The sequence below is a fragment of the Stenella coeruleoalba genome, assembly GCF_951394435.1.
Source record: "Stenella coeruleoalba genome assembly, chromosome: 2".
Lineage (NCBI taxonomy): Eukaryota > Metazoa > Chordata > Mammalia > Artiodactyla > Delphinidae > Stenella > Stenella coeruleoalba.
The window spans coordinates 116,464,929-116,490,011 of record NC_137147.1 but is presented as its reverse complement, the minus strand read 5'-3'; the positions used below and the strand labels follow the sequence as shown (position 1 = coordinate 116,490,011).

Here is a 25,083-nt window from a genome sequence, read left to right as displayed (position 1 = left end):
TCCTTCCTGTGACATTCTAACAGAGCAGGAAGGAGGCTAACCCTGAGGATGAAAGCCCAGGGTCCCTTCCTCCTTGACAACTCAAGTGGCTTTAAAGAACAACCACCACACTTTGGACACTCTTTTGCCTTATTCGGGGCTGGAGGGCTGACTCTTAGTAGGAAGCTGCGATTTTTCGAAAACACGATTTGGAACACCCTAGCAATTTAGTGTCATCTGCCTGCTCGGTCCCAGGTTCTTGGGGGTTCTTGCAAAGCCAGAATAGGACCTGTCCACTGTCTTCTCCAGCCTTCTCTCCAGAGCTATGGAGGCTGGTCTGGGACAGGTGGGTCAACTGTGGTTCGTCCTGTGGGCAGTTCAACTCTAAGTTCATGGAACCGAGTCCTCAGCTCTGACGTGGCCTCTGCTCCTTTTGGTGACCTTGTGCTCCTTGGCTGGGCTGAATGTTCCAACCTCCCTCTTCCTGGGAACAGCACCATTTTAGACTTGGGTCAAGTTGTCCCCTCTGGTCTTGGCTCACCCAGAATCCACATTTCTCAGAGGCTCGGGGCAGCGGCCAACAAGTGGTTCTCCAAACATCCGTGAGCCCAAAGACCCCTCCAACTTGGGAGGCAGTGTGTCATCCAGTCATGGGACTGACATCTCTTCCCGTCAAGTCCTTCTGCCCCCAAAGATGCTCTGAGTCTCAATCTGATCCAGGTGGGTTCTCCACACCTTCTTCCTGTGGCTTATCTGCCTAATGCTAGATGAACACCACACAGTTATAAATACTCAGGTCAATATATATATGCAGGTATAGATATATATATTCTGGTCACTGTTTTACACTTGAACAAAGAAAACCACTAGCCTGCTTGTTCTAGAGTTTGTGCCACCCCGACTCCCATCTGCCTGTGGTGTAGCTGGCAGGAAATGTGAGCCACTGAGTCCCACGGGGCGCTCACCTTACGTGGCCCCGTCGCACTGGCCGACAGTCAGTTTCAAAGCCCCCTGCTCGTGCAGGTTCTTCAGGGCCTTGAACTCCAAGGGCATGGTATGGGGACCGGCCTGGGAAGTGTAGCCGTACTTGAGGCTGTCGTAATAGTGGTACTTGACGGGGTTCTGGTTCTGATCTAGCGGAAAGGGCCAGAAGCCATAGAGGTAGATCTGGTTGCAGAAACGCGTGGCCAGGGTGTACATCAAGAGGCCCGTGGTGGGTCTTTTGATGTGAACTTTGTTAGTCAGCCAGTATCTGGGGGGAAAAAAAAAAAAGAAAGTGAGACAAAGAAACAAAAAAGAAACCTGAGTTTGCGAATTATCCTTTCCAGGAAGGGGAAGATTTTGTCCTGGGCCACAGCCTGCCGCCTGCTGAGGACATGAGGTTCAGAGATGAAAGGGGCTTGCCCAGGTTCACCTGGGTAGAAAGGGCAGGACCTTGACTTGAGCTCAGGCTGGTTGAAACCTAAAGCAGGGGCTGCAAACTTTTTCTGTAAAGGGCCAGGTGGCAACAATGGCTGGCTTTGCGGCCATACTCCTGGCCTCTGCCACTGTAGCCCGAGAGCGCCACGGACAACACACATGGGTGTGGCTGCCCCATAGTTTGCCGACCCTGATACAGGGCCGCCTCTTGCATGGTGCCCACTGCCTATTGCCACACCTGACTTTGGCAGGGGTTGACCTCCTTACCTCCTAAGCATCATCAGATTTCTTTCCCATCCCTGCCCACAGGCCCCACACCCCGCCCCCTTCTGCCTCTGATGCAGGCTGCCCATCTCTGAGCATACGTGGCTTCCCTGGAGGGCAGAGGGAGCAGCAAACAGTGGCCTTCCCTGTGAGGCTGGGTTCTGCAAAGGATTCTGTCGGAAGTATGAGAGGAAACACGGGGAGGGGGCAGGGCGGGGAGAGCAGAGCTTTAGGCTAAGGGCTTCCTGTGTTGAGTGAGGTGCTGAGCTACCTTTGTACATAGAGGGCCTTGGTTTACCTTAATCGAGAAAGAAGTGAGGAAGAAACCATCTTCATTTCACAGGCTAAGCAACAGAGGTTGAGAGGTGGTTTCAGTGACAGTTCTGTCTACAACTACCGGTGTGCCTTTGAGCAAGTTGCTTCTCCCTGCTGGACCCACTTTTTCACATTTATGCAACGATGGGGCACAGACCAAGGGATTGCCAAGACAGCCTCCAAGTTCCGCCACAATCCAAAAGTGTCTTCAGAACTGGGAAAATAGACACTCTCTTTGCCATCATTTTTGTTTTCCATCATGGTTTTTCTCCTGCTTGGATTTAGAACCCACTGGAATGTGTGGTCCAACCTCTTTATTTCTAGTAAAACCTTCCACTTACCCAATGCTGAATCCTTTTAGATGTAATGCGTATGCCTTGGTGGAAAGCCGTACTTCCCTATCACAAAGTCCTTACTACTGTGTCTCCACCAGACAGTGTCCGTGGTTTTCTGTACTCAAACACACTCTGTGGGCCCCCATCCCACGAGCTCCCATTTGCCACTGTGAGAAACACCCACCCCCCATCGGAAGCACAGGCCAACGACGTTCCCCGTGGCGCCTAGGCATAGTGATGCCCAAGACTATAAAGTCACACGTGTCAGTGAAATTCATGCCAAAGGTAAAACGACGCTGCACAGAACGCTTACATGTTGCTGAAAGTTACAACTGTTTTACATTATTAACAGTGCTTCTAGCTCAAAGTTTGGGGGCAGCTTCTCTAGAAGCCCAAGTACACCCTTTTGCAAGAGGTTCCTTCTGCAGCTCCAAAATAGGGACCCCCAAACATTTCAGAGACTCAAGCTTAAATCCTTTAGCTTTTGGGGGAGGCATTAGCCTTTGTATCAGACAAGGTTATAGATTCCTAATAACCCATATAATTTCAGTAAATCATATACTATTGGATATAATAAAACTTATTTCAAGGCTCCCTCCCACCCCATCCTGTCTGTCAGGCCAGGGTGGTCTGAATTTCCCCCCTAACATTGATGATGGAGTCTGTGGTCCCCAGCGGCCGGAATCAGAGTGAACATGATTCTTCTGGGCTCTGCAGGCGGCCCCCTTTCACAACGGCTGTTGTTTCATAAGCCTGTCAGTTGAAGGCCCCTTTCTTTGTACCCTCTCCTTTTTCATCTTGTCTGAGCCAAGAAACTTCCCTGCAGCTGAATTTTCCAACCTGGAATCAGACAGAGAGGCAGAGGCAGAGGACCGAAGAATGGCTCTAGTAACTGCAAACACAATACAAAAAATAATAGGAAAAGAGTTGGCGGACATACCACAGAACTTCATCATTTCTGTCCTGCATGGTTGAGAAGTTTCATCCCAGCTGATATGTAGGAGGCATGGTGCTGGCTCAGGGGGCTGCTTGAAGCTGAGACTGGGGCTTATTAGATAGGGAGCCCTTCCTTAGACTACCTCAATACTCTATATGCTCAGTGGGGCTGAGCTGAGCTTGGGAGGACCCTGGGGGTTGAGGGCAGGAAGAGTGCACGGAGGAGAAGAATTCAGAAGAGCAGCAGCTGACACCTCGGCTTAACTACATCTAATAATGGGGAGCTCACCCCCTCTTGAGCTACTCCATTGCACTTTCAGCTTTAACTTAATGGTTCTCAACCTAGGCTGCCCCTGCCTGGAGCTTTAAGAGGACCCATCCTGGGTCCCACATCCAGGTGCAGCCTGGACGCTGGGATTTTTAAAACCTCCCCCAGTAATTCAAATGTGCAGCCAAGGCTAAGAAGCCCTGCTCTACCTGGTAGGTGGTTCTGCCAGAAGAACTTGAGAACGAGACTTATTTAGAGAAAAGAGGGGAAAAAAGTAAGCATAAGGGATAGTCATCGAGTTTTAAAGACAGTTGGGCCTGGAGAACTCATCTAGCTCAGCGGTCTGGCAGGGGATATAGCTGAGCGAGCTGGGAGTTGGGACATGTGTGTAAGGAAAACTGACACTGGCCTCTGTGTTGCCAAGGCAATAGGGAGTGGGGGGGACTGTGGCATCTAAAGGGGTAGCTGGTTTTATTGTTGTCTTGTATGGTCATGTCAAATTTTCTGATTTTTTCGAAGGTATCAGAAATCTGGATTTTAACACAAATTCTCCAAATTTTTAAATGTTGGCAACTACTTAAAAAAATTTTTTTTTAAATCCGGTGAGTCCCTATTGAGTGAGTTAACAGACCATATCTATGGGTAATCCACGGTTCTCCTGGATTGAACTTGTCCTCTTCTTTCAATTTACAGAGGAAAAAGTGAGACTCCAGGGTGACTTGCCTGAGAAGAGACAAACCTCTCACACAGCTGGTCAGATAGAGCTTGGATAAAATGCAGCCTCCCCACTCCTGGTTCTTGGGCTTTTTCACTCCATAGTGATTCTGGGGGGTGGGGGCGTTGCCGGGCTTGGGGATGAGCTGGCTGCAGCTGCTGTTGACACTATCCAGGGACACATGAGCCACGGGCTGTGTCCCCTTATGAGAGCATCTCAAAGACCGTTCACTCCCTGAGAAATTCAAGTCCTAACAACGGCCACATGACAGATTAGGGATTTGCGGTTTGTTTATTTTCTGATTGTAAGGGCTTAGCAGGGTAAGGCTTTCAGAAATAAATTTCTTTTCAAGCCATTGATGCTCTGCCCAGAGAGAGGCAGGGAAGAATTGAATCAGTGGGGAAACGTCCAAGCAGCTCATAGGTGGGTCTGAGTTTACCCAGACAAGTGCAGTGCCCTCCCCGTAGATGTGCCTCTCCCCTACATGTCCTCTTGGTGAACTCTCTTTTTTTTTTTTCCCCTCAAACTGAGCACGTGAATCACGTCTTCCTGGAAATGCTCCCTTTGTTCCACTCTCAGCTCAAACTGAATTAGTCATTCCCCCCTTATTATTATGAGTTTTGTTTCCATGGATGCTATCGTGCGTATCAACCCGAGCTGATCCTTCATTACTGTATGGGTTGGACTCCCACTTGAAACTGTACTGTGATCTCCCCAAGGGCAGAGGCCATGCCTTACACTCCTTTGTGGGGTCATCAGAGGCACCTGGCTCAGTGTGTGGTGCAGCCAAGGCACTATGGCAGAGACAGCATCACTCAACCAATCCTCCATGGGCTTGCCTATATCTCTCAGCATCCCTTGTAAATGAGCTGGGGTCCCATGACCAGTTCTGGCCCATAGACTGCAATAGGAAATGGTCCCTGCTGGACCAACTGTTCCCCAAGAGCTTACTCCTGCCTTGGAGAACCTCAGTGCCTCCTGGAAAGATGATGTCAGCCTAAGATGAAAGAAGCCTAAATCCTAGAATCACTGGTTGGAAGACAGCTCCAACCAACCTACATCGCACTTTGCGAGTATGAGAAATAAACTTCTGTTGTGCTAAATCACAAGGGTTTCAGGGATCGTTACCGTAACATAAACTAGAATTGATTATCCTGCTTCCATGGCGCTCGGCAACTTCGGACTTAAATGGAATTGAAAAATGGGAAGAAGTAGAAAAGGAGAGGGGGGAAGCTAGCAGTGCATGCAGCTTTGTGACTCTGGCCAGCTAAGACAGGAATAGAAACACCCAGCCTCTCAGATCTGCTGCCCAGAATTGCTCACTGGGAAAGGTGTTAACAGCAAAAGAGGCTCCGGAATGAATTGAGAGCTCAGTGGCAGGGAGGGACCCTCTCGTTTCCGATTCTGCCTCTGTGGGTAAACAAGAGCTCCTGAGTGAGGTCTGACAGGGACACGGGGACGCCGTTTAATGAGCAGCTTGTTCTAGAAGCTGACAGTTATGCGGGAACAAATCACTCTCCATTTCCTTTATCGCTCCTCAGTCGCCCTGGCCAATTTAGAGACTGTGTGCATGGCCGACTTGTAGATGATTTCTTTCCTTGAGATAACAGCTGGGTGTTAAAACACAAACTAATTAATTTTGCCTTCCTAAACGAGGTTAGCTGGGTGCATCCAGGATGCTGTATTGACAATGCCCCTTTAATATCGCAGTCTGGAGGCTTTAATTAGAAGGCAAAGTAATCTCCAAAAAGGCAGTAATTATTTTTCAAATTTGTTACCCCAATTGCCAAGACAATTAAGTGGCATATTTTATGAGCATGGACGGCAATAAATGAAGATTGCCAAAATCATCACCAAAGCACACTTGTCCTTCTCCCTGGATTCCTGTGCTTGGTATGTGGCAAGCATGGTGGCTGCCACGGTTGGAAAAAGTGACCAAAGGGGCTTTCTCTAAGAAGCTGAAAGCACTTTGTGGGTTATAGCTCATATCATCCTTAAGGAACAGGAATGCCTCACAGGTGGTCATCGAGGGATACTTGGTGATGCTTTGCACAGGATCATCAGCAAAGCCAGAAACAGGGCTCTCAGACTCCTGTTCTCTCGTCATCTACATCACCAGCCCGGTCTCTGGTCCAGGAGCCTCAAAGCCCATTGCTGTCTTTCCTTGGGAGCACCTTAGAGCTCTGGTGTCTTGGGGGGCATCTCGGGATGTAGCTTCCCAGCTTTGTGGAACTGGAGATCGGGGGGCTTGTTTCAGAATTTGGGGCTGGTGTGCAGAGCTGGTTAAGCCCTGGGGATGCTTGAGGCTGATTCCTGGTCCCCAGGCCTCCATGCTTACCCAAGCCAGTGCTCTCATTCAAGTAAGCCAGGCTAGCCTCAAGTATTACCATGCCACCAAAAGCTCCCCCATGACTCCTGGGGTCCACAGGGTAACATCCAGCAGCCTCAGCCCAACTTGTGAAGCCCTTGAGATTTGGGCCTGAAATCCCTCCCACCACCTGGCATGCACAGCCACACCGCCACCAGGAACTTCTGGTTTCTTCCAGGACACCACCACCTCCTACTGCTACTGGCTGGCAACTCCTTCTCAGCTTCCCTGAAGGAAGCCTTCTAGGACCTGCCTGGATGGTTTTGTGTACTGTATGCTGTTCTTTTCCTATCCTAGCGCTGATCATGCTATGCTGTAATCATTTGTTTACTTGTCTTCCTCCTCCCCTGCAATTTAAACTTCTATGAGCGAGTGGGTTGACTTTTTGCTTCCACGTAACCCCAGATCCGAGCATAGCTCACCCATAGAGTGGGTGCTTCACAGATCTCTGTTTAATGAAGCAGTGAGTAAAGATTAGCAAGTAGGGGTTAATGTCTCCCTTCGGGGGCACTGGCAGGAGAGGTGGAAGGAGCCTGGCCTTACCCTAAACCCTTCTAGGCAGCCACTGGGTTCTCACATGTGAAACGTGGGCTAACAGCATCCTAGACGGTATGTTGCCAAAAGAAAGAAGGAAAAACCATGATGCCGGTTACTTAAGGCGTTCCTCCTGCTACACGTGGGGGTGGCCCCAGGGAGTCTAGAGACCGCAGCTCCCGCACAGGTATCGCTTCTGTCGCTAGAGGCCCTGCAGGGACCCAGCAAGACCATTTCTTGGGGGTTTAAACCTTCTGGCTAGATTCTGGAATCTAAACGGAGGCCACTACAAGTAGAAAAAAAAGTTATATTTAACCTCATTCATAATTAAAGGAAAATTCAATTTCATACAACGAGATGCCATTTTTCACCGGATTGGCAGAGATAATAGTTGTTGATAACACATCATGTTGGGGAGGTTATGGGAAAACAGGTATTTTCAATAATCATAGGTGGGAGTGTAAATTGGTACATACCTCTGTGGTGGGCAATTTGGCAATCTCCATGAAAACTAACAATGCGTACAGCATATATCCATCTCTCTTTTTTAGCAATGGCACATCTAAAAAGCAAGACTACATATATACATATGTGTGTAGATGCCAGTCCAGGACAATTGCTGTAATACTGATCATACCAGCAGAAGACTGGAAAAGCTTGCGATGCCCACTGATGCCTTCTGCTAACGGAAATTGTGGTCCAGACACGGTGGAGTGTAAGGCAGCTGTGAAGGAGAATGAGGTGTTGCATGTCGATATGGAATAATTTCCGGAATTTGGCAAAGTGCAGTACTTAAAACATGCTCCCTTAGGTGTGAAAGGGGATATTTCTGGAAAGATACACATAGAAAAACCAGTTTAATAGGCTGCTTCTGTGGAGGAGGCTCACTTTTCACTTGAAATCCTTCCATACTATTTGGCTTTTTCTTTTGACTATGTCCATTGCTATTTAAAAAAAAAATCCATTAAAAATGACCAATGCCATCTGTGCTTTAACACCCCAGACCTTCCTCCCTTTCTGTAGGTAACACCACCATGCAATGCACTTCCACACTCCGTGTCCACTGCAGGAGACTGGGCCTCAACTCCTGTGACCAGCCCTGGAGACATGCTCTGTGGACTCTGATAGGCATGTCTGGGAGGGACCCCCTCCAGACTTAGCTGGTCTCTCCCCTGCCTCCCTGCACCCTGCTTCCTCTCTCACCCTGGACCTGCCCTCCGGCCTCAGGTTCTGCTCCCCTCTGACAGGCAGCAAGGCCTACTTTGCCGAGCCGCTGCTCCAGCCCTGGCAGTGGTGCCCGCTGGATCAGTGCCTTCCGAGGGCCTAGGCTCAGCACTCCTGATGCCTAATTAAGCATGAATTCACCGGCCTTCTGTGCCCTAGGCTTCTGGGCTGGGCGGCTGGCTACATAGGCCAGCCAGCGAGCTGCTTTCCTGCCCGAGGGCAGCCCTCTCTGTAGGTCCCAGCCTTCCCCATTGTGGTAACTGAATTAGAGCCATTCACTACCAGCTGCTGACCAGAGCCTCCCACTTCCTGCAGCCAAATTCAATTGCCTGGGTGTCCTTCCCCTCCATTGCTCACGCCCCTTGCCGACAGCCAGCCAGGGCACTGTGCCACCTTGAGGGCCGGCAGAGCCAGAAGCTCTTGGAAGCCAGGTTGGGTCAGGGGCAGTGAGTGTCGAAGGGCAGGCCTTCTGCTCAGTGTCTCTGCCTCACGCTGCCCACTTCCCTGTAATGTCCAGGACCGATAACTGCCACAGATGGCAGGAATCTTGAGAGTACATGGTGGGTAGAGATTCTCCTAGCACAGGTGTGTTGAATCAAAGGCTCTCTGTGCAGGGTGGGGGGGGGCGGGGGGCGGGTACTATCTAGCCCAACTGTTAAAGGCTGAATTGCATCCCCTTGAAACTCATATGTTGAAGTCATAACTTCCAGTACTTCAGAATGTGACCTTTGGAGATAAGGGTCTTTACAGAGACAACCAAGTTAAAATGAGGCTACTAGAGTGAGTTCTAATCCAATATAACTGATGTCCTTAAATCTGGAGACAGACAGGGAGAATGATGAAGATGGCCATCTATGAGCCAAAGAGAGAGGCCTGGAAGAGATTGTTCCCTCAGAGGCCCCAGAAGGATTTCTAGCCTCCAGAACTGTAGGGCAATACATTTCTGTTCTTTAGGCCACCCAGCCTGTGGTACTTTGTTACAGCAGCCCTAGCAAACTAACACCCTAACTGTATAATACATATTTCCCTCTCCACAGCCCAGTAAGGGGCATCCCTTGCTGTCTGGGCATCTCCAAGAATGCAGAATTCATCCGTTCCTAATAGGCAACTATACTCATTTCAGATGATCTTTATTTGTTGGAATGTTCTTCCCAGTGTCCAGAGGAAACCAGACTTACTCTAGATCCTTTCCCGACCCTAGTGCATACCTGGAGACTCACAGCCTAAATCTGCGAGCCCTTCAAGGGCAGGAGCCTTGATTTATTGATTTTTGTGTTCCCCCAGCACAGGCCTGGAACCCTTGAGGTGCCTGTAAGTATTTGCTGAATAAGAAAGATTGCTCTCATACTCCTTGGAGACTTCTCTTCCCAAATCCTTTCAACTTTTGAATTTCTTTGCCACTGTGGCCCCTCTCCAGCCTGGTACCCAAAACGGAATGTGGCTCTCCAACAATCCATCGCTGACCTCCCTGACTCTCAAAGATGTTACCCATCCATCCATTGCTATGGATGTGTAATGCTAAGATCACATTATCCCTTTGAGCAATCACACATCTGCTGATGGTTGGTACTGTTTATCCCTCTTTACCTGTACAACTGTTTGGAACCCAAGTACAGAATCTTGCATTCATTCATATGAAATTTCTTCCTCTTAGATTGGCTCGTTGTTTCAGCCTGTCAAGAGAAATTTGGATTCAACTCTGAGGCCCCCAATATTGGGAATTCCCCAAAAGTCACATCACCTGTGAATTTGCTAAGCAGACAATTGATGCCTTCAAGTAAGTCACTGGTAAAAATGGGGACAGTTGGCAGGACAGGGTGCTGGTGGCCTGTTCTTAAAGATCTCCATGAAGTCAACATTAATCTAATCAATTAGTGTCTTTGGGGCATCAATGGTCAACAGACAGTGGTCAGTCTGTGTGTCAAGGATATGGGAAGGCGGGTGGCAGTGGGAAAAGCAGAGACTCTGAAGCCTCTACGTGTGGATTCTAATCCCCCTCTTCCCATCTGAGTGATCTTGGGCAATCCTCTTCACATTCCTGAGCCTGTTTCCTTATGAGTAAACTGGGGATGGAAATAGTATCTATCTTATAAGGCTGTTCTGAGGTGTCCTGACCTTCCCGCTTGTGCTGCTTGGTGGGGAAGCTGCCCTGTGCTTGCGATAACGGTGCTGTGCAGGTGGAGTCTTGACACGCTGCTATCCACTGCGGTCTACTAACACCACACCTTCAGTGCAGCAGCTCCCAGCCCTCTGAGCTCATAGCACCCCCAAATCCAGAACTGGGTGGGTGTGAATTTCTGCTGCATCTGGTGCATTGCATTAAAGCGAGACAATGTGGTTAAGTTCATGGTTGTGACTCTTACTGGCTGGGTGACCTCATACAAATCACCCAACTTGTCTGGTCATCAAGTTCCTCATTTGTAAGATGAAGACACTAGGGTGCTCAAAGTCAATTGCCACTTGACAGTCTGATCAACAAGCATAAGGATTCTAGTTTCCTCACACGTGTTATTTTCCACTGTTTTGATAATAGCCATTCTAGTGGGTGTGAAGTTGTAACGCATTGTTGTTTTGTCTTATATTTCCCTAGTGATTAGTGATGTTGAGCACCTTTTCATGTGCTTATTGGCCACTTGTATATCTACTTTGGAGAAATGTCTATTCAAGTCCTTTGGCCATTGTTGAATTGGGTTGTTTGATTTTTGTTGTTGTTGAGTTATAGGAGGTCTCTATATATTCTGGATATTAATCCCTTATTAGATAATATGATTTGCAAATATTTTCTCCTATTCTATGGGTAGCTTTTTAACTCTCTTGATATATTGTCTTTTTGGCACACGAAGAGTTTTAATTTTGATGAAGTCCATTTTAATCTATTTTGTTGTTTGTTGCTGTTGTTGTTACCTGTGTTTTTGGTGTCATACTTAAGAAACCATTGCCAAACCCAAGGTCATAAGGAGATTCCCTATGTTTTTCTACAAGAGTGAATTTCGTCTAAGTGAATTGTACACTTTAAAATGGTTTCAGTGGGCTATACTATCAAAAAACCAAAATAATGAGTGTTGGCCAGGATGTGGGTAAATTGAATAACAAGTGTTGGATGAATGTGGAGAAACTGGAACTCTTGTACACTGTTGGTAGATTGTAAAACGGTGCTGCCACTATGGAAAACAGTATGGAGGCTCCTTAAAAAATTAAAAATAGAGCTACGGTATGATCCAGCAATTCCATTTCTGAGTGGATATCCAAAAGAATTGAAAGCAGGGTCTCAAAGAGCTATTCACAGACCCATGTTCATAGCAGCACTATTCACAAGAGTCAAGAGGTAAAAGCAACACAGATGTCCATGGATGGATGAATGGATAAACAAATCATGGCATATACATACAATAGTATATTATTCAGCCTTCAAAAGGAAGGAGATTCTGACACATGCTGCGACATGGATGAAACTTGAGGACATTACATTAAGTGAAACAAGCCAGTCACAAATAAGCAAATACTATATTACTTTACTTATATGAGGCACCTAAAGTAGCCAAAATCATAGAAACAGAAGTAGAATGGTGGTTACCAGGGGTTGGATATATGAGGAAGAGGGGACTTGTGTTTAATCAGTACAGAGTTTTGGATTTGCATGAAGAAAAGGTTCTGGAGGTCTGTTTCACAACAATGTGAAAATACTTAACACTACTGAACTGCATAGTTGAAAATGGTTAAAATGGTAAATTTCATGTGGTGTATATTTTACCACAATAAAAAAGTGTTTATCCTGTCCCACCCCATAAATGGGGTGTTTGTTGGACAACAGATTTTTAATAAGGAAATAAGATTATTCTGCAAACTACAACCCATATTGGAACTTGGAGGTAAAGTTCAGGTGAATTTGACTTAGTCCATTGTTCTATAGACTCCTTTATTAAATGGAGCCTAAATACACTTCCCTCCCAGTGATTTCACCCTCTGGTCCTGCTTCTACCTCTTGAGTCTCCAGGACAAGTCTAATCCCTTGGTTGGGGGTTGGTGGCAGCTGCCATGATCACAGTAGTTATGACTGATTGTCTGTCTCCCCTGTGTTGGCACAGGACACACATTCTGTCGTAGGTATTGCTCCCCAGTATAAATAGAGAAAGCAGGGCACAGGAAACAAGCCACCTGGTCAAGGATGTTATACAACCAAGGGAGTAACGGAGCTGGGATGTGAACCCAGGTGTCCCTACCTCCAAAGCTCATGTTCCTGATGCTAGGCCAGATTGCCTCTTAGCCAGATTCCTCCTCAGCCTTCTTCCCTATGACCCCTTGTTGTTTTCTCAGATGCCTTTGTTCTGCATCCCTCACCAGCTCATTCTTCCTCTTGCAGTAAACACCAGGTAAGTTCCCACCTGGTGGGAACAGAGGCAAGCCCTTCCTCTCAATACAGACATTGCCCACCTTCTCAGTGATGCCCTACTGGACCCAAACCCTATAGGGCCCAGTGTCTGCACAGAGGGAGGGGGCCATTGTCAGAAATCCATCCCAAGGCCCCTGAAGCCCTCATTCCTGCTCCCTCCCCTTGCTAAAAGGAGAACCCTTTCCCATCCATCTCTCCTGCAGTATTTCCTCCCGGGAGTTCCTGCAAAGGAAGATGTTGCAATCTCAGGATTAACAGCCCGTTTGTTTAAAGGGCTTATTACTGGTGCTTAATGCTATTTTGACAGGTGAAAGTGAGTCAATTATAGCTGGAAATAGTTCTGGCTGCACAGTTTCTTCCAGGTGGTTGCCCATTCCCTAGCCAAGGGACTTTTTTTCTCTTTACCAAAGGGCACTTCGTCTCTTTCCCTCATATCCTCTGACCTCCAAACCACATAAAGACTTTCCTCCTTCCAGGAAGGAACAATGTTAAAGGCATGGAGCCTAAATCCATGAGATGCGGGCTGCTGCAGCAGCCCCCCTCCATGAGGGGGTGAAGTGAGTGCCAAAGGGAGGCTTGACAGGTCCACCTCCAGGATAAAGAATGCAGCCCTAGCGAGCCTGGGTCCATACAGATATCACTCTTCTCCATCAGCCACGAATGTGGCTGCCTCTCATTGACTGTCTCTCTAGGTCTTTCTTGAGGGCAATGGGTTTCTGTATTGATACCCATCCTAATTAGACCAGTGCTGGTCACAGGCTTGGGTGCCTCAGGTCGGGGGTCACCTTTATGAAGACAGCAGCAGTTCTTTCTGGGTGGCTCAAAGGACTTCCTAGGGTCACACCAAGTTAGGCTAAGGCCCCAGTGAAGATCATTCCAATGTCCCCCAGAAATTGTCTTATGTCACCAGAGCAGGACTGTGAACTGCCAGGTGGTTGGATGGACCACTGGATGCAGGGCCAAGCTGGCAGTCAGGAGTGTCATGAGATGTATTTGTAACAGGTATCTCACAGTGAATATGCCCAAGAAAGAGCTCTCTTCCTCAACATGCCCAAACACACAGACTTCTTCCAGACTCTCCCATCACAGGGAATGGCGCCACTGTCCACACATCTGCTCCAGCTCTAACCCTGACAGTCATCCTGGATTTCTCTCTTTCTCTCACCCCTTGAGGTCCTTAAATAGAATCCATTAGCAAATCCTGCTGCCTCTACTCCAAACGTTCTAGCAAATCTGACCAAAGCGTTGCATATCTACTACCACTGTCCCAGTCGAAGCCACAGTGATTCCCAACCTGGACTCTTGCAACCGCTTCCCAACAGATATTCCTGCTTTCCTTTTTGCCCCCCTGTGGTTCCTCCTCCACCCAGTGGCTGTCCGAGGATCATTCTCCACACTGCTCTCTGGGTGGGGGCAACAGATTGCTCAGAACTGGCACGCCACATGCCACACGTTTGCCAGCCAGCCTACTCCTCCAGGAAGGGAGGCTCAGAAAGGCCAGGTGACTTGCAGAGGTCAGACCACGAGTGAGTGGTGGAGCTGGGCTGCAAATGCACCTGGGAAAGGAAAACCGCCTCTCGAGCACCCCCCGCACCCCGTGGCTGCTCACCCGCGGACGGCGTGCAGCAGGCGCAGAGAGGGGTATGCAGTACGCACGTTGACGCGGTGCTTCAGGATGAGCTCATTGACCCACTCGACCCGCTCCTTGCCGCCCCTGGCCATGAAGGCGGGGATCCACAGGATGCTGCCGTTGAGGCTGTGCAGCCGCTGCAGCAGCTTCTCCCGCCACGTGGCGTTGACCAAGTCCTCGAAGGCCCGCTGGATGACAGAGGGGTTCATGGTCACCAGGTCTGTCTTGAGCCCCACGTCCCGGGCGTACTCCTGCACCGGGGCCAGGTTGCACCTGCCGGAGAAAAAGGCACCGATGGTCCTTTTGGGGAAGCTGAGGCACTGCTGCTTATACTTAACTTTATCCATCCTTGATCTCTCCTTGCATCCTTCTCATCCCCAAACAAAGACGTAGGGCATCCTCCTGAATTCACCAGGCCCTCCTGTCATCCCTGTTCTTTCTTCTCCTGACACACATATTGGCTGGGCCCTTAGCACATACATAGAACCTTGCTGGGCCCCGGGGTTGTACAATGCCTGCCTGTAAGTCAGCCCTCAGCCCACAAGTTGACCATGCTATAGGCAGGTGTGACCTGGTCACATTAGGTGACAGAGTGAGGGCTCTGAAGACACACTCCTGGGTTCAGAATTCAGCTCCGATATTTTCTACCTGTGTGATTCTAGGTAACCTGATCAACCTCTCTGTGCTTTCTGAGAGCTTCCTCCTGGCTAAGGAAGAGCCACAACAGTTTTTTTTAGCTATGACGGAGATCACAACAGCATCCCCTCCCAGGGATTAAGCCAGTGCCTAGACACCCAGTACTTAGAACGTTGCTGGACCACAGTGAGAGCTCAGTACATGTTAACTGTTATCATCATCATCACGGGGAGGAGCATCGGGTGGGCTTCCTGAGGTGGTGACCATCACGGGAAGTCTGGAAGGATGGCAGAGCAGAAGCCCATCTGTGGATAAGGCACCTCAGGAGAGTGTTTCTCCAGCTTGCAAGAGCAGAAGAATCATCTCAGGCAGTGGTTAAAAATACAGAACCCTGGGCTTCCCTGGTCGTGCAGTGGTTGAGAGTCCGCCTGCCGATGCAGGGGGCACGGGTTCGTGCCCCGGTCTGGGAAGATCCCACATGCCGCGGAGCGGCTGGGCCCGTGAGCCATGGCCGCTGAGCCTGCGCGTCCGGAGCCTGTGCTCCGCAACGGGAGAGGCCACAACAGTGGGAGAGGTCCGCATACCGCAAAAAAACAAACAAACAACCAAAAAACCAGAATCCCCAGGTCCCTCACCTGGAGGTCCAGATTCAGCAGGTGAGCTGAGGAATTGATATTTAGTCTTATAACCAGGCAGTTTAGGAAACATCATGCTATGGCATTTCAGGCCCAATAAATGTATCACGGGGGCCTAGGGGTATGAAGCAGTGTGGGTATTTAGGGGAAGGCAGGCTCTGATGGGGGCATATTGTGTAGAGGAGATGGGGTGAGAGAGGCAAGCAAGGTGAGATAGCAAAGGGTCTGTATGTCAGGGATGTTGCCACCTGGCAGCCAGTGGGGGTCTGTACACAGTGGCGCCGTGTGACTTTTGTCCTGAAAGACCACACAAGTCGGCCCCATAGACAGGCAGATCTGTGAGAACCATAGAGTAAAGGTCAAAGTACAGCCACACATTGTTCTAAGTGGCTCTCGCCGTGGTGTTTCAGGTCCCTCTTTTCCAAGTGCGTGTGGACCGTTGCGGACGTGAGTCCTGGGAGAGGCAGAGCATGCTGTGGCCGTGCCTCTCAAAGTGCGGTCCACTCATCGGCACAAGGGTATTTGAAATGCAGAGTCTCGGGCCCCACCCCAGACCTGATGACTCTGCATCTTGATAAACTCAGGTGATTCATATGCTGGTCATGTTTGGAGACACTGGGCTAGAGCCTAACGGAAGGACTTCAGAGACCGCCAGCCCAACCGCCCAGGTTACAGATGATGAAACTGAGGCCCAGAAAGGGGAGTGACACACTCCAAGTCACGTGACAAATGGGCAGCAGAGCCGAGACTGGACTCCAGACATCATACCACTCATCTTGCTGTGCAAGTGTCAAAAAACCGAAACAAAGCAAAACAAAAAAACTGTTGGTTAGAACCTGCTGTGGCCTCTGGAAATCCTGGGGCCAGGCTGGGTGGAGCACTGAAAACTCAATATGGAAACCAGGTCAGGAAGGCCGCCTTCAACGCTGCCAGGCTCCCCAGGAGGTGATCAGACCCTGCCAGGGTCAGCTTTTGCCCTCTGACCATACCTTTAACGCCCTCCCGAACTACCCTCACCCCTTCTCTGGCTTCCAATCAGACAAACCTGCCACTTCCCTTCTCCTCTCCCTTCTCCCCTCCATCCCCAGTTTTTCGACTGGAGAGCTTTGAGAAACAGGACTGGACCACTGGGTACGCCAGGCACAGACAGAACCTGGGAAAGGACAACAAACTAAAACAAGCGTGGCTGCGGGGCTGCAGCAGCTCGTGCATCACAGTGGATGCAGGAGTCAGCACACCATCTAATCCCACGTCCTGAGGTCCAGGGAGCTCTGTGATAAGGCCGCTTCCCAAAGCCCGGGTCAAGGCTCTCTTTGCATCAAGAGAGTCCCGATAGAAACGTGAGATGCGGTTCTGCCAGTGCTGGGCTGCTGTTTGGGATGAAACTCGAGGCTCTGTGTGCCCTACTTTTGACCAGGGGACAGCAAGTCCTTGTTTTTGAGTTGGGTTGGGGGTCAGGTATCAGGGCCGTGAGTAACTGTGTCCAAATGTGTCCCCAGGCGACTGGAAAATGAGAAATGAAAATGAGACCTGGATGGTCAAGTACAAATACAAGTTTCTCTGTCGCCCTTCACTTCCCAGATTTTGTCTACAGGAGAATAAAGGAACTAGTAGAATACACCTTAAAAGAGTTTTCCAAACTTGGGCCAACAACTGGCCAGCCCAGGAGACTTTTTTAACCAAACTTTTGTGCTGGGCTCTATCCAGGGGTCAGCAAACTTTTTCTGCAAAGGGCCAGATAAATATTTTAGGCTTGTGGGCTATATGCTCTCTCTGCTGCAATTCTTCAACTCTGTACAACTAATTCAACTCTACATCGCAGTGAGAAAGCAGCCACTGAGGATATGAGAATGAATGGGCATGGCTGTGTTTCAGTAAAACTTTATCGACAAAAACAGGTTATGGGCCATAGTCTGCCTGCCTCTGTTCTACACCAACGGTTCTCAATCTTGGCTGTACAAGATCCTTTTTGACCCACGTCCTAGAGAAATGGAAATAAAAACAAAAATGAACAAATGGGACCTAATGAAACTTAAAAGCTTTTGCACAGCAAAGGAAACCATAAACAAGATGAAAAGACAACCCTCAGAATGGGAGAAAATATTTGCAAACGAAGCAACTGACAAAGGATATATCTCCAAAATATACAAGCAGCTCATGAAGCTCAATACTGAAAGAAAGAAACAATCCAATCCAAAAATGGGCAGAAGAACTAAATAAACATTTCTCCAAAGAAGATATACAGACTGCCAACAAACACATGAGAGGATGCTCAACATTACTAATCATTAGAGAAATGCAAATCAAAACTACAATGAGGTATCACCTCACACCGGTCAGAATGGCCATCATCAAAAAATCTACAAACAATAAATGCTGGAGAGGGTGTGGAGAAAAGGGAACCCTCTTGCATTGTTGGTGGGAATGTAAACTGATACAGTCACTATGGAGAACAGTATGGAGGTTCCTTAAAAAGCTAAAAATAGAACTACCATACGACCCAGCAATCCCACTACTGGGCATATACCCTGAGAAAACCATACTTCAAAAAGAGACATGTACCACAATGTTCATTGCAGCACTATTTACAATAGCCAGGACATGGAAGCAGCCCAAGTGTCCATCGACAGAGGAATGGATAAAGAAGATGTGGCACATATATACAATGGAATATTACTCCGCCATAAAAAGAAAGGAAATGGAGCTATTTGTAGTGAGGTGGATGGACTTAGAGACTGTCATACAGAGTGAAGTATGTCAGAAAGAGAAAAACAAATACCGTATGCTAAGACATATATATGGAATGTAAAAAATAAAAAATGGTTCTGAAGAATCTAGGGGCAGGACAGGAATAAAGACGCAGCCATAGAGAATGGACTTGAGGACATGAGGAAGGGGAAGGGTAAGTTGGGACGAAGTGAGAGAGTGGCATGGACATATATATATACACTACCAAATGTAAAATAGATAGCTAGTGGGAAGCAGCCACATAGCACAGGGAGATCAGCTAGGTGCTTTGTGACCACCTAGAGGGGTGGGACAGTGAGGGTGGGAGGGAGATGCAAGAGGGAGGAGATATGGGGATATATGTATATGTACAACTGATTCACTTTGTTTTAAAGCAGAAACTAACACACCATTGTAAAGCAATTATACTCCAATAAAGATGTTTAAAAAAAAAAAAATCTTGGCTGTACACCAGAAGCCCTCAGGCTCCCTGGGCTACATGCCCCCACCCCTCAGACGGACTTAATTGGTCTGACGAGCAGTCTGGACATTGGAACTTTCCAAGGCTACCGAGCAATTCTAATGGACAGTCAAGGTTGAGAAAGGGGACTCACCCAACTAATCTTGTTTCAACCTTTTGGGACAACTGGCAAAGCTCAACTTAAATATGCCTGTCACTTTGTGTCCAGGGAACCTACTGCGGTTACCTGATGACAAAGCTGTGTGTGTCAATCTCCTGCCCGCAGCCGCTGTTCAGCAAGACCCCGGAGTTGCCCACGATGGCACAAGTCCCGAAGTGCTTGTTCTTCAGTGGAGAGGTTCTGGGGAGGAGCTCATAGAGGTTCTGGGACACGTTCATTGTGCTGTCTCGGTCGAAGATGTAATGAATAATATCTCCGGGTTTCAGGGTCCCCTTGAGGACAGAAATGTCCTTTTCAGCATCCAAGAACTTTAAGATTTGCTTCCTACGAAAATCAAACACACATGAGGAAAAAGTCTCCTGTTGCTACCTGCCCTTTGCCAACCCGGCTTTTCCTCTCCTTGGTCACCCTGCAGGGCTGACGCAGCCCAGCACACAGGGGCAGCTAGAGGTCAGATGCCCTCCGAGAATCTCTGGTTACACAGTTTTTAAAGTAAAATCTCCAGTTAGGATCCTCACCTTCCTAGGGGCAGGAATAAAACTTCCCTGGTAATTCTGAGAGGATTTCTATCCTTTTTCTGACCACATCTCATCCCGTCTATGTGTTTGACTGGAGAATCTCCAATCTCTGGTTCTGGGCAGAGACTGGCAACACGGCCCAGAGGCCGATCTGGTCCTCCTTCTAGGAGATAGGATACCTGCCCTGGGAAATGACTTCATCAGGACTAAATGTGAGCTCATCATGAAGGGCCCTGGAAGGAAGGGTGACCTGCCACCCTGGTTTGCCTAGGAAAGCATGGTTTTAGACTGAAAGCCTTGTACCCCAGGGACAAACTGTACCTGAGTCTTGGGCAAACCCAGAACATGGTCATCCTATCTCATACTCCCCTCTCTGAGTGGGATTCAGGGCCACCATCTGACAGGCAGTCCTGAATTAGGACCTGGAAACCGGAATGACAGGGGTCCCTCATTCCTCAGTGGCCAATTTTCTTCCCTGGAAGCCTTCTCTGTGCACAGGGGCCTTCCAGGGGGCGAGTGGGTGTGTGGACACTGTGAGGTGTGTCAACCACTCCCCGTTTGCGGGACTGCGAACGTGTCCTGCCGTCCGTGCACTGGTCCTTTCTGTGCTGTGTGCTCCCTGGCCCTCCTCACTGCTGGTTTGTTTGGAGTTTGTAAATACTCCAAATAGAACACAGAGCAGCGTTGCTTTGTGCTGTTTCAGAACAAAGGTGATCAAAAGACAGCTCTCTAGGCTTCAGCGTGACTTTTAGGGGGAAAGCTCCAGAAACATCTAGCAAAGCACATAGGTGGGATGGGATGTGGTCAGAAAAGGGATAGGAATCCTCTCAGAATCACCAGGGGAGTTTTATTCCTGCCCCCAGGAAGGTGAGGATCCTAACTGGAGGTTTCCCTTTAAAAACTGTGTAAACTGCCCCAAAGATTTTTAGAAATGATTCAAGTCATCCAGAGAAGGAAATCTGGTGCCCAGATCACCTGGAATTAATTTCATTTCCTGCAGCTAGCGAGCCCCCATCTAGAACAGACACAATGATGCTGTTCTCTTCCACCAAGCCCCAGAGGAACAGGACCTTCACACGCTTTGCGAATGTGAGGTTTTGCAAGGTGGGTGCCCCATGGCACAGATGCTAACACTGATCCCTGAGAGCCTGTGTGATCTGAGATGGTCACGACCTGTGGTGTATCCCAGCAGGATGCACATTCAATTATTTGGGGAGCTATAAAGAATTCAGAGGCTCCAGGCTGACGCCTGAGAAATCCTGATTCTGAGTGTGGCCCGGGTCTCAGCACGCTTTCAAAGGCTCTGCAGGGGACTCTCAGGTGGGTCCAGGTTTGGGAGCCTCTGGCGTCACCAAGGGGCACCTAGAATGCTCGACAGGGCACAGCGCTCCTGTTCCACTGGTCTTGCCTTATCAATAGTCTGGATCTCGTGCTTTCATGCAGGGGAAACCACTCTTGATGCATAATTTGTATCTCTTGATGGAAAACGGAGATACAACAGAAAACATCGTTTTTATTTATAGTGCTTTACCCGGGATTACACAACTTTACAAACTAATATGGTCTGGACATTGCTGAAACCTTTGCAATTACTTACCCCCAGAGTATTTAAAAGCAAAGAGAGCCCCCAGAAAGCCCATAGATAAACTCCTCTGTGGATGAATTAATTTCCAACTAATTGTGAGAAATTACTACTGATTAGTAAGCATCATTCCAACTCACTCACAGAATCTTTATTATGAATAATTTTGGTGACTAATTGAAGGAAGATGAAGGAAATCCTTTTCCCCCCTGGGTGAAGGCACATTGTTCCTGCCGAGGTAGCTGTGTGTTTGCAGGATCCCCATGGCGGCCACGGTCTGGTCTTCTCCGAAAGGGGGAAATATCCTTTTCTCTACCCAGTGGTGGGAGAAAGAGTGAGTGGAGATTGAGGCGGGCTTGTGCTGGCAGGAGGATTTCACTCACAGGTGGTGTAGTGGGGTGAAGAGTGGCCTCCCCAATATATGTTCACCTCCTAACCCTGGAACCTGTGAGGTGCTTTATTTGGAAACAGCATCTTTGCACATGTATTTAAATTAGGGCTCTCGAGATCATCCTGCTTACCCTGATGGGCCCTACATCCAATGACAAGTGTCCTTAGCAGAGATAGGAGAGGGGACACACAGACACAGAGCAAAAGGCCACATGAAGACAAGGCGGAGACTGGAGTGACATGGCTACGCGGCAGGGAATGCCTGGAGCCCCAGAAGCTGGACGGGGCAAGGACAGATTCTCCCCTGGAGCCTTCAGAGGGAGCGCTCGGAATTCTGAGCCCCAGAACTCTAGGGGAATCCATTTCTCTTGTGTGAAGCTACTGAGTTGGTGGAAATTTGTTACAGCAGTCCGTTTCCTCGGACTGCCTCACAGGGCTGCTGACCGGGGGTGAGTAACGCAGGTGATAGCTGTTGGGGTGTAAGGTGAAGGCCGAGGGCCCAGCCAGGGGCCCTCAGAAGAGGCCTTGAATGAGGGGAGGCAGAACGGTGGTGACAGGAGTCAGCTCCTTCAGATGCTTTCTCAGCTGCTAGGGCTCCAATCTCACACCTCTCTACTCCCCACACTTTCTCAGGCCCCAAATCCAAGCCTCAAGAACCTGGGGCTAGGGGCATTTTGACAGTGAGCCCACCTGAAGGGGAAGCTCCCTGCTCTGTATGGTGGCTATGGTCAAGGCTGACCGCCGTGCCCCAGCCCCCTGTTCTCAGCTTCCTCTCCATGATGATGGGCTGGGAAGGTGGGGCTGTGATCGTCAAGGCTTTCCCGTCTGGTCCTGGTTACTGCACCGACCTCCTCACCTCCATTCCCTCCTCCTGATGGGTGCTCCAGCAACACAGCACAAACACCAGACTTCAGGCAGCAGCTTGGCATGCCTGGCAAACTCCTAATTATCCTTCAAAACCCATTGCTCCTGGCAAGCCTTTCCTGGCCAGCCCTCTTAGCCCCCTTACAAAACGGAGTACTCTCCTCAGTATGATCTATCTCCACCTATTTATATGAGGCAACACCGCCTCCTGTGTACATCACACTGCCCTGCTCTATCTTTGTTACATTTGTGCCTCCTGCCGGCATGTCTGATTCATGTCAACGCCCCCGGCTCCCAGCACAATGTCTGCAAGTGAATGGTTGGGTTATACTGACCACTCTTTGCTGCGTCTATCACAGCTCTGTCAAAGTCAAGAGGCCAAAGTGCTGACATTGGAATCCCTTCCTTACAGTTCCCCATTCCCGCCACCCAGCAATGTCTGCACTGCTCTGGAAACATCACTCTGCAAAGATCAGGACAAGGGCTGTTCTCTGGCTAAAACAGACCTCTCCCTTTGTGGTTAGGTGTCCCATCGGCTCCTGGGTCACCTGATGCCCAGTTGTAGCTTTTCTTCATGTCATCAGGGAGTGGCTGCCTACTCAAGCCACACGGGCTGTGGGAGGAGACAGCTCTCCAAAGACCATCGCCGCTGAAAGGGGATGGATGCCAGGCAAGGACTGCTGCTTTGGGGTCCGCTGGGAGAAGCCATCTGTGATCCCCCCCGCCCCTGGCTCTCACTGCTGCTGACCCAAGAGCCTCACTCCCTCCAAACCCAGGACCTCAGCCAGTTGCTCCTGTCACTTCCCCGGCCTGAGTCGCCGCACACATGTGCTGGGCTGCCGGGCTTGCCTGGGGTTTTTATTTCCAATTGATCAGTGAGAGATGAAACCTGCCTCAGCGGGAGGTAAACATTTTATTTCTATCCCGACTTCTTTAGATGATGGAGAGCGGCAATTTGCCAGCTTGTGCCAAAGAAGGCCAAGTCTGTCTCTTGTCCTAGAGGTAATTACCACTACCTGATCCTCAGAGAGAGCGTTTGGTTGTGTCTCCACTTGGCCGAGGCTGGTTGGATGTTGCGCTTAAAGCCTTCATTACTTCTGTCAACAAGAGCCGGGGACGAGGAGCCATTTATTACAACTTCAGCTCTGGAAGGGGGAAAAAGAAAGAGGAAGAGGGGAGACATGATCTGTTAGCAAGCCAATGACAAGTCTAACAGTTTTGTTTTTGCACAAGCTTGAATGTAAACTTCTTCGGAGGAGCAAAATTGCAGTTATTACCTGAGAAGGGAAGGAAGTCTATTTATCTTCTAGAATGCACCAACTCTCTCCCTCAGGTATTACCTACATATATTCTGGGAGACAGGAAGGGGGTGATGAACTCTCTTTCTCCCCACCCCCAACCCCCAATGTTTCCTCCCAGTGAAACCTAGCCGTCACTGTCCTAATAGTAATACTTCTTCAAGCCGCTTTTGTGAAACTCCGAAGAGCAGTTGAATTAAGAACCAAGTATCATAAGATGGTTTACAAACTTAATAAAGAGGAAACAAAAACTCACATTGGGGCAATGGGATGTAGCTTTATCTCATTATCCCTCGTTTGTAAGATGCCACTTCAAACGTCTGTGTAGTTCCAGAATTATCCTAGCTCTGTTTCTCTCTCCCACTAGATTGTAAACAGGGGAGTTCCCTCACTCATTTCTATATTCCCCAATGGTCTAACATAGCAGCTGCTAAATAAATGTTTGTTGAATTTGAATTTGAATTTGACCTTGGGGGGGGTGCCTGGATGGATGAAGTTTCTGGCTGGCTCTGAATGCCCGGGGCCAATCATAATTCTGGGTGCATACCATCTTTCCACCTGACTCAGGCATTACAGGACCCGCTTGAATTCAGATGTTTGAAATCTATGCTAGTAGGTTTCTATGAAACTAGGTTATGATTACATCTCAAAAGGCAATGTAGGAGCCAGCCTGCCTCTGCCGGATGCACACAGATGCCTGTGGGTCACATCGCAAGTTCCTTTTGTCTGTGCTGACAGCAGATTCTCTCAGTTAGAATGATAAGTGGATTTCTGATGCCAAATTCTGGAGCTTTAAAGAATTCAAAGCAAACAACGATGTCCTCTGCATTTATCTTGGAACAGCCAAGTTAGAAAAGATGAAATCCTTTTAACAGGTCTAAACCCAACGCTCTATTTTGCTTTTTGTAGGTAGAAAGGAATTTATTTGGGGGTGCACTTTCTCCCCACATACCTCCATTCCCAATATTCCTGACTCCTCTGGCCGATATTACTTGTGTGGGATTCAAAAATATGTAACTTTTGCAGAGAACAGAAAATTCAAGGGTTTTGAGTAAGGTGGATGCATTCCCCCAGCCTGCAGGCTTAAAGGGAAGCTATGAAAGGAAACAAGACCTGACCCTTTGCAATTTTTGCTGTTTTCACGAACAGAAGCAGAGGGTGTAGTGAAAAGATTTCATAAGCTGTGTGACTATGGGCAAATCACTTTATCTCTCTGAGCCTGTTTCCCCATTTATAGAAAGAAGGTATAGAAGAGGAAGATATCTTCTGGATGGGGACTGGGTAGGGTCCAACCATAGCCAGTGGCAAGCCTGAGTTTGTTGGCTTGCAAGGCGTTTGCTCACACTCCTGTATCAAGCTGTCTTCTGGCCAAAGACCGTCATCCGAGGAAACACTCTTAGAATTTAGGGTGTGCC

The 25,083-nt window shown here is 48.7% G+C and overlaps 1 protein-coding gene across 2 annotated transcripts in view; it reads right to left on the bottom strand.

The window, feature by feature from the left end:
- Nucleotides 1-935: 935 nt before the first annotated feature.
- ST8SIA2 (ST8 alpha-N-acetyl-neuraminide alpha-2,8-sialyltransferase 2) overlaps nucleotides 936-25,083 on the bottom strand; it is a gene marked incomplete at its 5' end in the record, with an annotated part of 58,281 nt that continues 34,133 nt past the window's right edge. For both annotated transcript variants that reach the window (XM_079914944.1, XM_079914945.1), the window contains 4 exons: nucleotides 936-1,231; nucleotides 14,357-14,650; nucleotides 19,083-19,340; nucleotides 23,387-23,515. In XM_079914944.1, the coding sequence (XP_079771070.1) occupies nucleotides 946-1,231; nucleotides 14,357-14,650; nucleotides 19,083-19,340; nucleotides 23,387-23,515 (967 nt within the window). In that variant the 3' untranslated portion in view covers nucleotides 936-945. The remainder of the gene's footprint in view (nucleotides 1,232-14,356; nucleotides 14,651-19,082; nucleotides 19,341-23,386; nucleotides 23,516-25,083) is intronic.